General features: G+C 38.3%; 1 protein-coding gene across 1 annotated transcript in view; it reads left to right on the forward strand.

Moving 5' to 3' along the window:
* Positions 1-13,406, forward strand: part of sorcs3a (sortilin related VPS10 domain containing receptor 3a) — a 67,560-nt gene extending 54,154 nt beyond the window's left edge. Inside the window, exons 18-25 of the mRNA XM_071519747.1 lie at positions 926-1,059; positions 1,353-1,476; positions 2,564-2,676; positions 7,982-8,113; positions 8,260-8,359; positions 9,979-10,084; positions 10,967-11,127; positions 13,247-13,406. Of these exons, the coding sequence (XP_071375848.1) occupies positions 926-1,059; positions 1,353-1,476; positions 2,564-2,676; positions 7,982-8,113; positions 8,260-8,359; positions 9,979-10,084; positions 10,967-11,127; positions 13,247-13,305 (929 nt within the window). The 3' untranslated portion in view covers positions 13,306-13,406. The remainder of the gene's footprint in view (positions 1-925; positions 1,060-1,352; positions 1,477-2,563; positions 2,677-7,981; positions 8,114-8,259; positions 8,360-9,978; positions 10,085-10,966; positions 11,128-13,246) is intronic.
* Positions 13,407-14,385: the final 979 nt, after the last annotated feature.

Consider the following 14,385-nt stretch of genomic DNA (forward strand, 5'->3'; position numbering starts at 1 on the left):
ACTTCTCACCCTGAGAAAGCCATGGCTGCTGGGTTATTTGTTCAAAGCCCAACTGGCAGAGAAGATGACAAATAAGAGAGGGAAAGTGGTCCATTAGAAAATTGCTCTTTCAATTGTCCAAGGATGAGATGAAATTAGATTATAGATTGCCAAGTTATATTTATGATTATCATAAATAATAATAATGACATTATTTTATCACTGCTTGACGGATTAAAAAACTAACTGGAACCTCGGACCAAGACCAAGTCATGCCATGCCCGCAATGACAAAACATCTGGCAGGGCCTCATCTCTTGGCCTCTGGCTCAGCTACAGTGGGGCATCACAGTCTGCGCTCTCCCCTGCGCAGTGTTAAACCGGCTTGCCATACACATTTCTCCTGGTAGACATGCATACTCAGTACTTAACGTTGTGCCTCAGGTATTCCAGTTGGAAAACTGTGACTTGAATTGCATTAAGTGCATATTGTGCTGTTAATAAATCAGGTGCTAAGCTGGAGAAAGCTGCGCTCGTTAAGATTTCGCACACAGTAGTAATTAGCTCACCTCTTAGTAAATACATCCCTCTGTGTATTGGTCGAAAACACCTCAGGAGGGTGAAGCCTTGCTGATACAGGGGCTTGAAGTCCAGCTGAAAGGATGGCTATGTAATCACCCACCCTGCTGCCTATTATAAAAGGATAGGATGCATTGGTGCAGTCTAGATTCAAGATGTAATATTCAAAACTCCACTGACGTATCAACCACACGTTGTTTGCAGTGTTTCTATCATCGGGAGCAGCTGTACTCCCCCTGTATATGGGATGTGTGATCTCGCATATTGGATTGTTTTTTTTTTTATTTGGATCAGTACCCCGTTCACATGGAGGCCTCATTACTTGTGCCCACGCGTGACGTCCAACCCTCTGCGGTGTTTCTTCTCAGGTCCAGTGGAGCACGTCCAACTTCTTGCCCCCTTCGTGGTCATAAGGAACAAGGAAGTGAACATCACAGCGGTGGTCTGGCCCAGCCACTCGCGCACTGTCACCTACTTCTGGTGGTTAGGCAACAACACTGAGGTAATTTTTCCAGGGCAGAGCTCATTAATGGACATTTTTGTCTCATTTTTATTGCTTGCTATGTTGCCTTTTATGCATTATTATTTTTGTAAAGCAGTTTTATTCTTATTGTTTATTATTCTTAGTATTTTTAGTGTTAGTTGTATAGATTTGTTTCAATATCCTTTTCATACTAAGTTTCATACCGCTGTTCCAAGTTATTTGACCCTCCAAAAGTTTCTTCTAAACTCTGATTTTCTGTAGATGTTAAATGGATATGTAATAAATTGATCTTGTACCTGCTGTGCTTGCAGCCGGTGATATCGTTGGACGGGAGCATCTCTTACACCTTCCCCAGTGAGGGCATGCACACCATCACAGTCCAAGTGTCTTCTGCCAACACCATACTGCAGGACACCAAGACCATAGCAGTCCAAGGTCAGTGCTAGTTCTCCAGCTCTGCTCTGAAATACCTGCTCATGATGAAAAACAGAGGTGGACTAGTATTTTTGCTGGACTGCTCTACTACACCCATTACCCCTTGATTGAATAGTTTTTAGCTTACTTTAAGTACTTGACTTTTTCAAGTACTAACAGAAGTGTGTACTATTTACTTCAAAACTGTTGTGCCTCTGCTTAGTCCTTTAGTGGTGGAGTAGATTCCAATTAGAAGAGACTTCATAAGAAAAGGCAAGGAATCCGCACACTACTTAAAATCAAAAACACTAAGGAGGAGGCCGAAAAGGTATTTTCAAGGCATTTATTAAGTCATGCTCTGCTCACTAAAAATTAGCAAAAAGTGTGATTACAGACAAATGTTTCGATACTACATCTTCATCAGTGTTTTACCCGTTCCAATATCAGTACCCCTTATATAGGTAAAAGACAGTGATGTGACTGTCTTTTACAGAGCATAAATGCCTTGAAAAGACTTTTTTGGCCTCCTTCTTAGTCTTTTTGATTTAAAGAAGTGTGTGGATTCCTTGCCTTTTCTTATGAAGTCTCTACTCTCTCTCTTTTCTCTATTTACTTCAACCCATAGTTTTTAAAACACGTACGAAATCTTCATATTTTAAATTGAAAAGTCGCTAAATACTTGACTAAGTTTTAATGAACTACCCATGTACTGTCTTTGAGTAATATTCTGGACAAGTACATTTTTTCTGAAGTGAGGGCACTTCTACTTAAGCAAAGTATTCCATTACTCTTTCTACCTCTGAAGAAAATATGTCTTTATTTGAAATGAACTAATCTAGCAGCAAGTAATTGTAAAACGCAATGATTTATTACCAGCGGATGTGTTGGTGTATAGCAGTGACATTTTCTAATTATCTAGGAGTACGTCTGGTACATTTAGCCAAAGGGAAGTGTAGGGGATATATGAAAGCCTCTTCTTTTCATCAAGAGCGTTAACTACCTGAAACTCAACTTGAGCAAAATGACAGTTGGCAAAGATCCCTGAGAATAATGCCCCGGGATCTGACTGAATTAATGGGTGATTCTCCCCCCTGACTCTCCTCGACAGAATTCTTCAAATCGCTACTTTTATCTTTCTCCCCTAATCTGGACGAGTTCAACCCCGACATACCCGAGTGGAGGCAGGATGTGGGGAGAGTAATTAAGAAGGCTCTGCTCCAAGTGAGTGATTTTCATTTCCTCTGTCCTTCCCCCTGTCTCTCTCCTTCTCCCCTTCTCCTCTCTGTCACTGTATCTCTCTCTCTCTCTCTCTCTCTCGCGCTTTCTCTCCTGACTTTCTCTCAAATATTTTTCCTCCCCTTCTTCTTACCTCTGCTGCCCAATCCGCTCAGCTCTTTGGTGCGGCAAGCGAACGCCCTCGGGCCACCGTGTGATTCATTATCACACAGGTGCGAAGAGGCCGCCGCTGCCTCTCCCAAGACGGCTTGATGAGCGCTGATTCCTTATTTTCAAAAGTCACCAGTAAGATGCACTCAGAGTTTCAAAATTAGCATCGGAGGGGGGGATGAAGAGGTAGTAGTGTATGGGGATCTGTCAGTCTGTGTATCTGTGTGTGTGTGTGTGTGTATGTGTTTTTAAGCATACTCGAATGTAGGAGGGGTGCAAGTGCCCTCGCTGTGTGTGGGAAGCTCACACATCATGTTAAGTGCTACTCATCTCCCCATTCACAGCTCATGAATAGCGTCCTGCGTTTGGTGGTGCTGTGCTCTTGGCCATCTTGTGAGCCGTATTGAACGGTGGAGCCGAGGGTGGGCGCTTTTAGAGGAATGTTTCGGTGGGTGAAGGTTATGTTACAAATACCCCGGATTCATGTTCATGCTTTGGAGACAATTGATTTTATACAAGTCATTCAGTCGTGTTTTCCTGTCGCGAGACGTTATCGGAATTAACTGGGTTAAGAGGAGAGGATTCTGTGAAAACAATTCACAATGATACAACTTTTACTTTTACTTATTTTGTACTCATTAGATACTACTCAATAAAGATTTGATTTGTAGAACATGGTTTGTACTACAGCGTGATGAACTTGAGTGAGTGAAGTGCCTCACTCACAAAAAAAAATGTTCCTAGCTGCCTTAACATTGTAAGTTGCTTTGTTAATATTTAAGTTTTTAGGTCAAATTAACAAATCGATTTCACATTACTGCCGTGTAACAACGCATTATGTAATAACACCGCATTATGTAATAACTCGACAAAATGTAATACATTTTCACTTCATTATGTAATAACACCTGCATTTTGTAATAATCTGTCGCATTTTGTAATACACAGCCCGAACGCAATATTTAAACATTTCCCCGCATTTTGTAATAAATTATTACATATTGCGGTGGTTATTACAAAATGCGGGAGTTGCACTTTTTTTATGATGAAAATGTAATAATACAGTGCATTATGTAATAACCATCTATGGTTCTTTCTATCGTGGCTACATGATGTAGTTTTTGCAAGTTAAAACTGGACTGTTTGTATATTAGAAATCCACTGCAAATCAGTGTGTTGTTAGGCTATATGCTGTGGTTGTTTTTCACTTAATTACTCAAATTCTATGAACCCTCAAGTACAGTTTCTATTAAGCTAAGGAATACAGTGACACTTAATGTAGTTTTGACCAATGAAAGATACTACTAATTTACTGAACTAATAGTATCTTTTTAAAATGAATTTTGAGTCAGTATGATTCATGCTAGAATGCATAAAATAAACATTGTTGTTATAATGTTATAACGATTTTTATGAATGAAGACATCCATTTTGGTTGGTTATTACATAATGCACCATATTATTACATTTTCATCAAAAAAAAAGTGCAACTCCCATATTTTGTAATAACCACCGCAACATGTAATAATTTATTACAAAATACGGGGAAATTTATTACATAATGCGTTCAGGCTGTGTATTACAAAATATGGCAGATTATTACAAAATGCGGGTGTTATTACATAATGAAGTGAAAATGTATTACATTTTGTCGAGTTATTACATAATGCAGTGTTATTACATAATCCGTTGTTACATGCCCTAATGTAGGGCATTTTTCACTGAATCAATATTATATATATATTAACACCCCCTGCTGAAACTCTCACCATCTTCACTCTCAAATTGATCAACTGGACTGCTGATGTATTCTGAAGCCATATAAAGTTTGTTTACTTTAGTAATGCTTGTAAACATAGAAGTTATACTCCAGTGGAATCTCTGTAGATGTGCCTAAAATGTATTTGACCGAATAGATTCTGGGCTGTACGCACTAGTCTATCGCATATTAAAGTTTTCAGTTGCAAAAATTCTCCATTATCTTGTGAACATGTTGAGTTGTGATATGTGAGGAGTTTTGTTCCAAAAATCTACCTCTTCAAAAAAAGTGTCATGCAATCTTAGGAAATGATTGACAACCTTAAAATAGATCTTGGTATTTCTTAAAGGACAGAAGGTAACTGTAGGTCAATAGTTAACAGAATGATTACATTTACAGACTGGATCCTCTATTTTTTTGGAATTTCAAGTACATGTTTTGGATATGTTGCATTTTGGAAATAAACTCAAAGCATTCACATCCACTTTTCACATCTTGTATCTCAGCTAATTAACTCGAAATTAACTCAGAAAGGTTACAAGGGGAGACCATACAGTAAATGGTATGTGAACAATATGATATTATAGTTTTGTTTAGTTATGACAGCACAGCAATGACTAACACTGTGAGTAGCTGTTAGTGGAGGAAGTGATTGATGTATTGAATCTGTAATTGCAGTGTGAAAGACTGCATGAAAACAGGAACACTGACAGAACAATGATTTTCTCACTACACATATAAAAATGTATGTATATATATATGTAAATGTAGCAAATGATTCTGCAGATAACTTTCAAAAGCAATGTATGCAGGACACATAAGCTTATTTTAACTTTATTTGTGAAGTGGGCAGTTTAGCAAATGGTCCATGAGTTGTTCTTAAGTTACGGCACAAATCATATTAAAACTCAGCATTTGAAGCTGTAAAGCTAAAAACTAGTAGTGTCAAAAAGAATGTTAGTAGTTTTTGTCCCTGAGTTCAGCACAGTGTTATAGCATCTCCCTTGAGTTGAAATATTAAACTGGAACATTAGGTGAAAATGTTGGCAGTTCCAATATGGGCTTTTTTATTCTATTACCTTTGAGTTACACGGGTTGATGTGTCTCTCTTTGTTGTTGTCTTCTTTTCAGATCACCATGTTACATATCATTTTTGATATCTGCCTATTCAGGGCAACCACTATCCATGTGAATGGACTGTAGATTCTATTTATCCTAGCGAGGCTCGGAGCTGACACAGACTTCATTTCCAGAGAAAAATCATCGTACAAGCAGTGTCATGAGGGTTTTTTTTTTTTTTTTTTTGTATTTTGTTATGGTTGACGATCAATTCCTCAAGACGGAACCTAGTCCATAACTGATGGCTTCTCGACGTGGTAAACAACTCCCCAACAATAAAATGAGGAGATGAGAGGGGCAACAGCTTGCAATTAAAGTCAAGGTCCATTTAACTGAGGTGTCTCGCCATGTCGACCTGTTGCTGAATCTTTGAAGTCATGAATTTGCACTCTTCACCTAGGCTCATTTCAGCTCTGCACTAGCAGTCCTGAATGCAGGTTCAGTAATGGAGGTTATTTCATTCCATTCTGTCTATCTCTTCAGACGCCCCCCTCTTGCATTCCAGCAGCGTTTCTCAGCAAACTCATAGTTTAATATGTTCATACTCCCCATACAGTAGCTTCCCTCCCAGGTTAATGCACCCCCCGAGCTATCATGTCCTCCTTGCTTCCCAAAGACACAAAAATGTACTCTCTCATCCAGTCTGTGCATGGTCAATCTAGCACTGTAGCTAGCTCCAGAGATAATTTGATCTATCCTCTTATTTCATTATGTTAAAAAAGTACTGCATAATTTTCATATGAAATAAATTTCATATGGAATTGCCAAAAAATGTATCTTGAAGAAAAATTGAGCTGTGCGTGCCGGAAATATGCATGTTTACAAATGCAATCCCCTTCAATGTGTCCTATTATTCCGGTTTGTATGCAAATGGTTGCATTTCTTTGGTGAATCCCTCCAGAGCTCATCTTCTTCAAATGGTAAACTCATAAAATGCTGCACTCTGAAATCTATGGATGAAACCAAATTGAGCCGGGCGTCCCCGCAGTGGGCGCCCTCGTCCTCAGCGAGTGACTCACCTCTCCTCTTGCACGCAACCCCAATCGGACTTTTAATCCAGCAATGAGTTCGTGGGGCATCAAAAGGGAGCACTCTCAAGCAGCCAGACAGCTTTTTAAACTAATGACTGATCGCAATGAGAGCAAACATGGTCTGAGTGTATTGATTTTTTTTTTTTTCTTCCAGGGGCTATTGCCTCTCCTGCCCTTCCATCCTATTCACTTTATCTCCCCCTCTGCCGCCCCTTCTCTCATTGCGAGTCGTGCCCCGGCTATCATTTGTCCACTACTTTGCTACTCAAATAGTGATTTCTGTGCTTGATAATTGATGTGCTTTGGCTATACCCACTCCATTGTCCACCCAGGCCACAGAGAAAACATAAAAACATCACAGGCTCTTAAATGAAGACTGATCACCACCCAGGCTCTGCCTGCCTTGCTTGTATAAAGTGGGTAAAGGCTGTTGAGAAAAAAAAAATCTGCTGTTCTGAAAACAAAAAGACAAACATTTGGGGATTTTTAATCAAAAGAAGAATAATAAGCTTTTGACAACTTAGGAGGTTGAGATGAAGCTGGAAAATCCATTAATAACCAGATTATTATCTATTGTTTGTGAAGACTTCATTGACTTGGACATAATTTGAACGTTTCCATTTCCCTCCTTCTTCATCGAACTGCTTATTAAATTTGTTGCTGAGGCTTTTGAATTGTACTTTTATGAGTCCCAATAACTACTGGAAAAAAAGGGAAAAAAATGATACAATGATAACATTATATTAAGGCATCTAATATTTTTTGAAGGGGGAAATGATATCCACCACTTGAAGAAAATGTTTCTTTCTGAGGTATTGTGTTGAGTGTAGACAACCACTTACCCTCCAGTAGGGACTCACAGACAGGGCAATGGTATCCTGAATTAGAATTAGAGTGCATAATTACGTTCTCTCTCAAGATTGAAAAGTAATGTTTCACTAGAAATCCTTCGATGTCTGATAAAGAATACTATGTTGCATATTTACTATATAATGGTCCTTTGTAGCTTAGTTGGTTGTAAACGGTACAGTATTAAACATCAGCCTACGAGGTTGTAGGGGGGAGTTAGAACCAAACAAAACGCTGTAATTGCTGTAATTGTATGATTTGATGGACACAGCACTAAGAACATGATTTTAATGTATTTAATATGTGTAGCTTACAGTACTAATCAGCTGTCACAGTGTGACATTGTAAGCTAATGCATATTCCTGACTGTCCCTTGCTACAGGTGTCTGATTTCCCAGAGGAGCAGCTCTTGGTAGCCGTTTTCCCAGGTGTCCCAACAGCCGCTGAGCTCTTCCTGTTACCTCACAAGAACCAATCAGAGGGCAAGAAAAAGAGTGAGGAGGAGCTAGAGCGGGTATGGGAGAGCATGACTGGATTTTACTGTACACAATTTGCTCATGAAATCATATTACACCGGATAGTTCATTGAGTGTGTATAGAAAAGATGGTGATTGTAGCAGCTCTTTGACTCAGATGCACCATGTTGGATCTGTTTGACAGGTATCTGAAATAATTGTAAGTGCGCTGAACCAAAACTTGGTGGAGTTCGAGCTCAAGCCTGGTGCGAGGGTGATTGTGTACATCACACAGTTAACACTGGGTAAGAAATGCTTGATCCCACTCCTTCCAATGTTGCCATTAAGTTAACTGCTGTAATGTGTAAATGCACTAAAATATTAACTTGCAAGGGTAATTTAATTATGTTCCAGGATTGCATATTTCTTATTTTGAAGTGTCATGAAATAAAACCATCATACCCATGTTTTGACAACAAGAATTTTTCTTTGGTCCACCAATTAAAATTCATGTCAGTCTGCCACCATCCTAGGCGAAAGAACACAGGGGAGGATGGGAGGGGTTTCATTTTAAGTGGAACTCCTTGAGACGAGGGATCTTTTATGCCTGCCATCAAGAGCCGAACATCTGTTCTATTTCTTTTACAGCCATCCAACCACAAAATGAGTGTTACACTGAGTATAATTATGTTGATTATTTAGTCCTTGAGAAAGAACAGTGTACGGTTTAAGCGCACATGCAGACTTCAGAATTGCCTGAAAAGTCAACAACGCTGTTCAGTTTTGAAAACTGTCTTGATAAAAGACGATTTAATCGCTTGTCTGACGTTTTTTAACATTCAAGACCTCCGAAAGCTCCCCATCACAAAACAAATAGCTGTTTTGAGTATGAAATCAATGCAGGAGTCGTGGAGGCACACTGATTGCCAATAAGGTGGTGTCTCTGCAAGACTTTACTTTTCATTAGTGTAGGACACACTAGTCCTCGAGAACTCATTTGGCCCCAGCTCTCTGATCCCACTGGTGGACAGATCTTGTAGTGTATTCTATACTTGGCAGGTTCCATTAGCCACACAATCCCTGGAGGAATATAGCCGTGAGCTGTCTATAGCTCAAAGCGTTCAGTATTACAGCCTGGCATGTGCTGCTCCGCAACGTACTGCGGTGTGCTGTTCTCCAGTGACATTGGAGGTGTAGCCAGCTGGATCGCTCTTTATATTTCACCTCCCAAGAAAAGGTCTGGAAAGCCTTCAAGCTGCTTGAGAAAGGTCACAAGCATCACACGGCTCCATCTCTGAACTGAAGGGCCCAGAAACAGCCTGGAAATGGTATAAAATGCACTGTGATTTCCCTTCAATGATAGACATTAATGCACTCCTGAAAATCACAAGGAGAAGGTGCAGGAGTTATTATCAGAACCATGTACGATGACATTAATCACAGTGAGTGCAGCTGCTGCTTTGGTAGCGTTCTTGTTTGAAATAAATAAAAGTGCATTTAACCATTTCAAATCAAGCTGAAATGTCTGAATTACTTACAGCTGTCATCTACTTGGGCAAGCATTAGAAACAGCAATTTCACGCCACCACAACTTAAGACATTCAAGATATTAAAAACAAAAGCAAACTTCTCATCATGCACTATCATTGTCTCACATTTACCCATAATGCACAGTGGGATTCATTTACTGCTGAATAAACTTGGCCTTTGAATTATTGTCAGACCCGGAGTTGTCGCTGTGAATCCGCAGCCGGGAAACGCACGAGACAGAATGCAATTTGTACATCTATAGAAACCACTGAAGTTGAAATGTTTTAACACCATGGCCGCTCTTCTGCCAAACTGCATAAAACAGTTAAATATAGGTTTTCCAGCATCTCAATGACAGTACAATTACCTCTGTCCTATCTCCCTCTTCCCATAGCGCCCTTGGTGGACTCCAACCCAAGACACAGCAGTTCGGCCATGCTGATGCTTCTATCAGTGGTGTTCCTGGGTCTAGCTGTGTTTCTCATCTACAAATTCAAGAGGTACACTGTGATTACTTCTGCCTACTGCACATAGAATCATATAGAAACCTACTATATATCCATTACCATGTCATCCATTTTTGATAATGCCAGATGAGGACGGTCTGATGGCATGCGTTTAGAAATTCTATTTTACATGTCCTCCTAGAGGTTGAAGACATATTCCAGCATGCTTTTGATGCATGAGGCACATGCACCAATCAGCGATGAAATGCTCAGAAACGGCCATTAAATTGTTTAATATGCTGTTGCTGTGCCTCGGCTGTTATTTGCTGAATAATTTATGCATGCTCAAAATGATTCTCTTGAAAAAGTCTGCGGGAAATGGAAAAATTGTCATTAATTATGGATATGGATTTTTTCCCATTAATCTAAAGAGGATGCATTTTTCAAGAAATCCCACAGTTGACAAAACAAAACAATTAATAAAAATGAATAGTAATTTGAAATAAATTGGATAGTGACTAAATAAAGCTGTATATTAGGTATCATAATTTATAGATGGGAGAAGATACCAACATTAATGTATTATGACTATGAATGAGTTATTGAGGTGTAATTATAGTCAAGACAACTTTGAAAGTTAACAGCCCCATATCAGTACCAGGCAACATAACAATGTACTGTAATATTTATCTGTAAGTTGTTGTGAAACAAATTCTTCATTCAGAGTTAGTATTCAAATAAAAATAATGATTTATGATGAAAAAAGCAGAATCTTTGGTACCAGTGTATCAATAAATAGCTAGATTTTTCGTTAAAAATGTGATCAATGTAACATAAACTGATATATATATACAGGATACAGGATATACAGAAGATTATTTCCAAACAAAATATGAGCATCAATCAATCATCAGTCTGTTCTTTACCAATCTTTAGAAAAATACCCTGGATCAACATATATGCTGAGGTGAACCAGGAGAAAGAGCAGGAGATGATTGGCTCGGTGGGCCAGGGCGACAGCACGCCTAAAATCACTCTGAGTGAGTTCTCCACATCCAAAGAACTCATGGAGAAGGAGCTGGATGCCAGGGTCAAACGTAAGTGGAGAGCCTGCATAAAATTCAAGAACATATTCTGCTCATTAGTCTAAATGCTCTGCAGAAAACCTAATTTAATTGGTTTAAATGTATAGACATTACCAGTGTGAAAGTCTTTGGTAGGAACAGTTTCTACAGGTATTGCAAAGTTTTGGACAATTCCTTGAAATGAATGTGAATAGTGCAATCAACAAATTTGAGACATGATTCATGACTTTAATAGATTACCAATCATTTACATTTGTAACAGCTTCATTACACATGAATACCTATGCTGATTTAAGAGTAAAACTCTCATAGATAATCCACATTCCAAAATTTCAATTTGAATTATTTCCTTTTAAAAACTGAGAATTGACAGTCCACTCACCTTTTATCATTTTCATTTTTTCAGGGAGTAGGGAAGCAGAGAGGGATACACAGGAGAGAAAGTTCTGGTAGACTTTGATCGCAGCAAAGCAGATATTCCAGCAACACTTGCAGTACTGAGAACAATGAATTATTAGTAAAACCGATGTGCTTCAGCATGGGGCCTTTGGGATTCAATCCTAGGCCAGCAGGGGCACAGAGGCAGCGGCCTTAACCACACTATCTGGGCACAAAACTGCTGGTTTAAAAGAAACATTTCAAAATCACCAAAAGAAAAACAGACTGTCAGGAGCAAATTGGCCAGATACTGCTTACTTTGAATTTGTATAGTCTTCCAGAGTCGTACCAGAGTATTTTTTGCAGTATCAACAACAGCAAGGCTGACAAGTCGGTCGGGAAGTGAGATCCTTGGCTTCATATCTAGCTTTGAGATAGTTTACAAACATCAAGACTGATGAAGCTGGTTTCACTTGCTATTATTTTGGATGTCTAGTTGATCCTGCCTCAGGTGTTGAACTTCCAAATGGTTGTAGAAGATGAAAATAAGTCTTGCACATTCACATGCACCAATGCCATGAATGTTAAACTTTATTTCCAACAGAATATTTTTATTCAACTCATCGTTCCCTTTAGTATACAAACTGTGATCCTCCACTCAGTATACTCTGTCAGCCATTAAACATCTAGCAATTTGATGTGATGGCGGCCCAGGAGGGGTAGAGACTCATAATGAGAGGGAAAATGTAGAGTGAAACAAATACAGTGGACGTTAACTGCTTCAAACTACTATAGGGGATTGATTTTGTTGTTGTTCTCGTTTTTTACCCATCAGACAAAAGTTCAGACAGAATTTCAGAGAGGTGGAAATGATTGAGGCACATTAAATTCAAAATTGTACATTTTAGTACAGCATTTATTTCATGATAAGAAGAGAATGCCACATTTATATATACATTATATTTAACCTTTATTTATTCAGGTGAGACTTTTTCCACATCTCCCTGCTTCATATTCATAAAGTCACACACATTTATTTACATCTGGGAGCTGCCCAGTACAACCACAGTCTTCTAATTTACGTCTTCTACTACGTGTCTCTAACCATTGGCTATTACCACCACTTATTACAGGATTACTTAAATGAATGGTCAGTAATAATGAAAAAGATGATAAAGGTGGCTAATACTTGTGAAAATGAATGTGACTGACGTGTGACATTCTGTGGAATATTTCATAAAATATTCTTAATTTTTACATCCAAATAAAATAATACAGTATTAAAGTAATAGTAGTAGTTCCAAAACAGTCATACTGGATATTAATCTTTCACATCTTCTCTGTTCAATATGAGGTTGTCCATTCAAATCGTGCTCATGGAGCTGTACTGTATGTTCAGCAAATCATCACAGATTAGGGGAACGGTCGTCTCTGGTAATGGAATTCAGCATTGTTCCCTTTTAAAACATAATTATTTTCATGTGTATGTCCACACATGAATCTAAATGTAGCATTATTAGAAAAAAGAAAAAGACACAGGTTTAAAATGGGTCACTGTCTAATTTCCATGCCGTTTAACAGCTTAAGAGCTTTTGATAAGGCAGCGCATTGAAAATCCAGTAATTAACACGAGGTGTCAATGTCAAAGAAGTTATTTTTTTTCCACAGGCAGCGAAGTGCCTACGCTGGACTAATAACTTTCTTCTTGTGTTGTTTTTCTATTTTTTTTTTGTCTTTTTTTTTTTTCATTCAGGGGGAGTCGGAAATGCCTGCGAGAGCACAAGGGAGATTCCTAACTGTACTAGTGTGTAAAGCTGGGGAGCGCAACGGTTTGTGTACAGAACAAAGTATTACCGTGTTGGGGGTTCTCTTTTTCTGTTTTGTAATTCTCAAACACAATTGATGTTAATAGTTTTCTAAGGGACCTCATTTATACAGATTTGCATGGATGTCTTGTTCAACAACATCCATGCAGCAAATTTAAATCCACTCAATGAGATCATTGTAATTACTGGCAAAACTTATTCAGTTTTGTGGATGTATAAGCTACATAAATACATTCATTTGCAGAGTGAAATATCTTTATTTCTTGAGCTTTTGTCAAAACTTATGAAGAGAGTTATGTAAATTTCCTAAAGAGTTTGCTTTCGAAAATTGTTTCTGCCTATATATAGACTATAATGTCTGAGTCTTCAATCAAACAGGGAATATTATTGAAATGTACAATATTATCATCTGTTCTGTTATCTGTATATATTATATGTATCCTTAATTTCTACATGCTCGTAGTCTGAGTACGATGGCGAAGACAGAAGATCTGACCATGGTCTGTTTTGGAAAGCGTGTTAAAAAGTCAAACATTACTTAAAGAATCAACTTTGTTTGTTTTGATAAGGTCCTTGACTTGTGCATGTTCTTATTGAGGACACAGTTTCTGTGTTGTAGATAAGCAAGTGTTGTAAATAGTTATTTTCTAATCATTCATCAAAAGAGCCCAATCGATTTTGCATAGACTTTCATCTCTCATTTTCTATAATTTACTGTCAGGTGGCATATGTCTCGTACAAAGGGTTTATCTGTTAATGCAGGTTAATTGTATCGGCACATTACAGATTTAACTCGCTCCATTCTCCTTGAAATGAAATTAAAAATATCGACATGAATATTTTCACACATGATCGATATGTTTATATTTCATTAGCCATATAAAAATTTAGACAAGTTTACATGCATCACACTGTAAACTCTCTGTACCAAACATTATTTGCCATTAGCATCATGGGAGTATTACATTTGTCCTTTGAAACAATGGCTCTGATACTTCTTATATGGCCACAGAACAAACACCGCATCAGTATGAAAAGTTACTGTGGCTACTAGTGATCAAATATA

This window comes from Centroberyx affinis, unplaced genomic scaffold, assembly GCF_046629955.1.
Source record: "Centroberyx affinis isolate AG114_WGS23_722 - 3 ecotype Tasmania unplaced genomic scaffold, CSIRO-AGI_Caff_v1 ptg000730l_1, whole genome shotgun sequence".
Classification (NCBI taxonomy): domain Eukaryota; kingdom Metazoa; phylum Chordata; class Actinopteri; order Beryciformes; family Berycidae; genus Centroberyx; species Centroberyx affinis.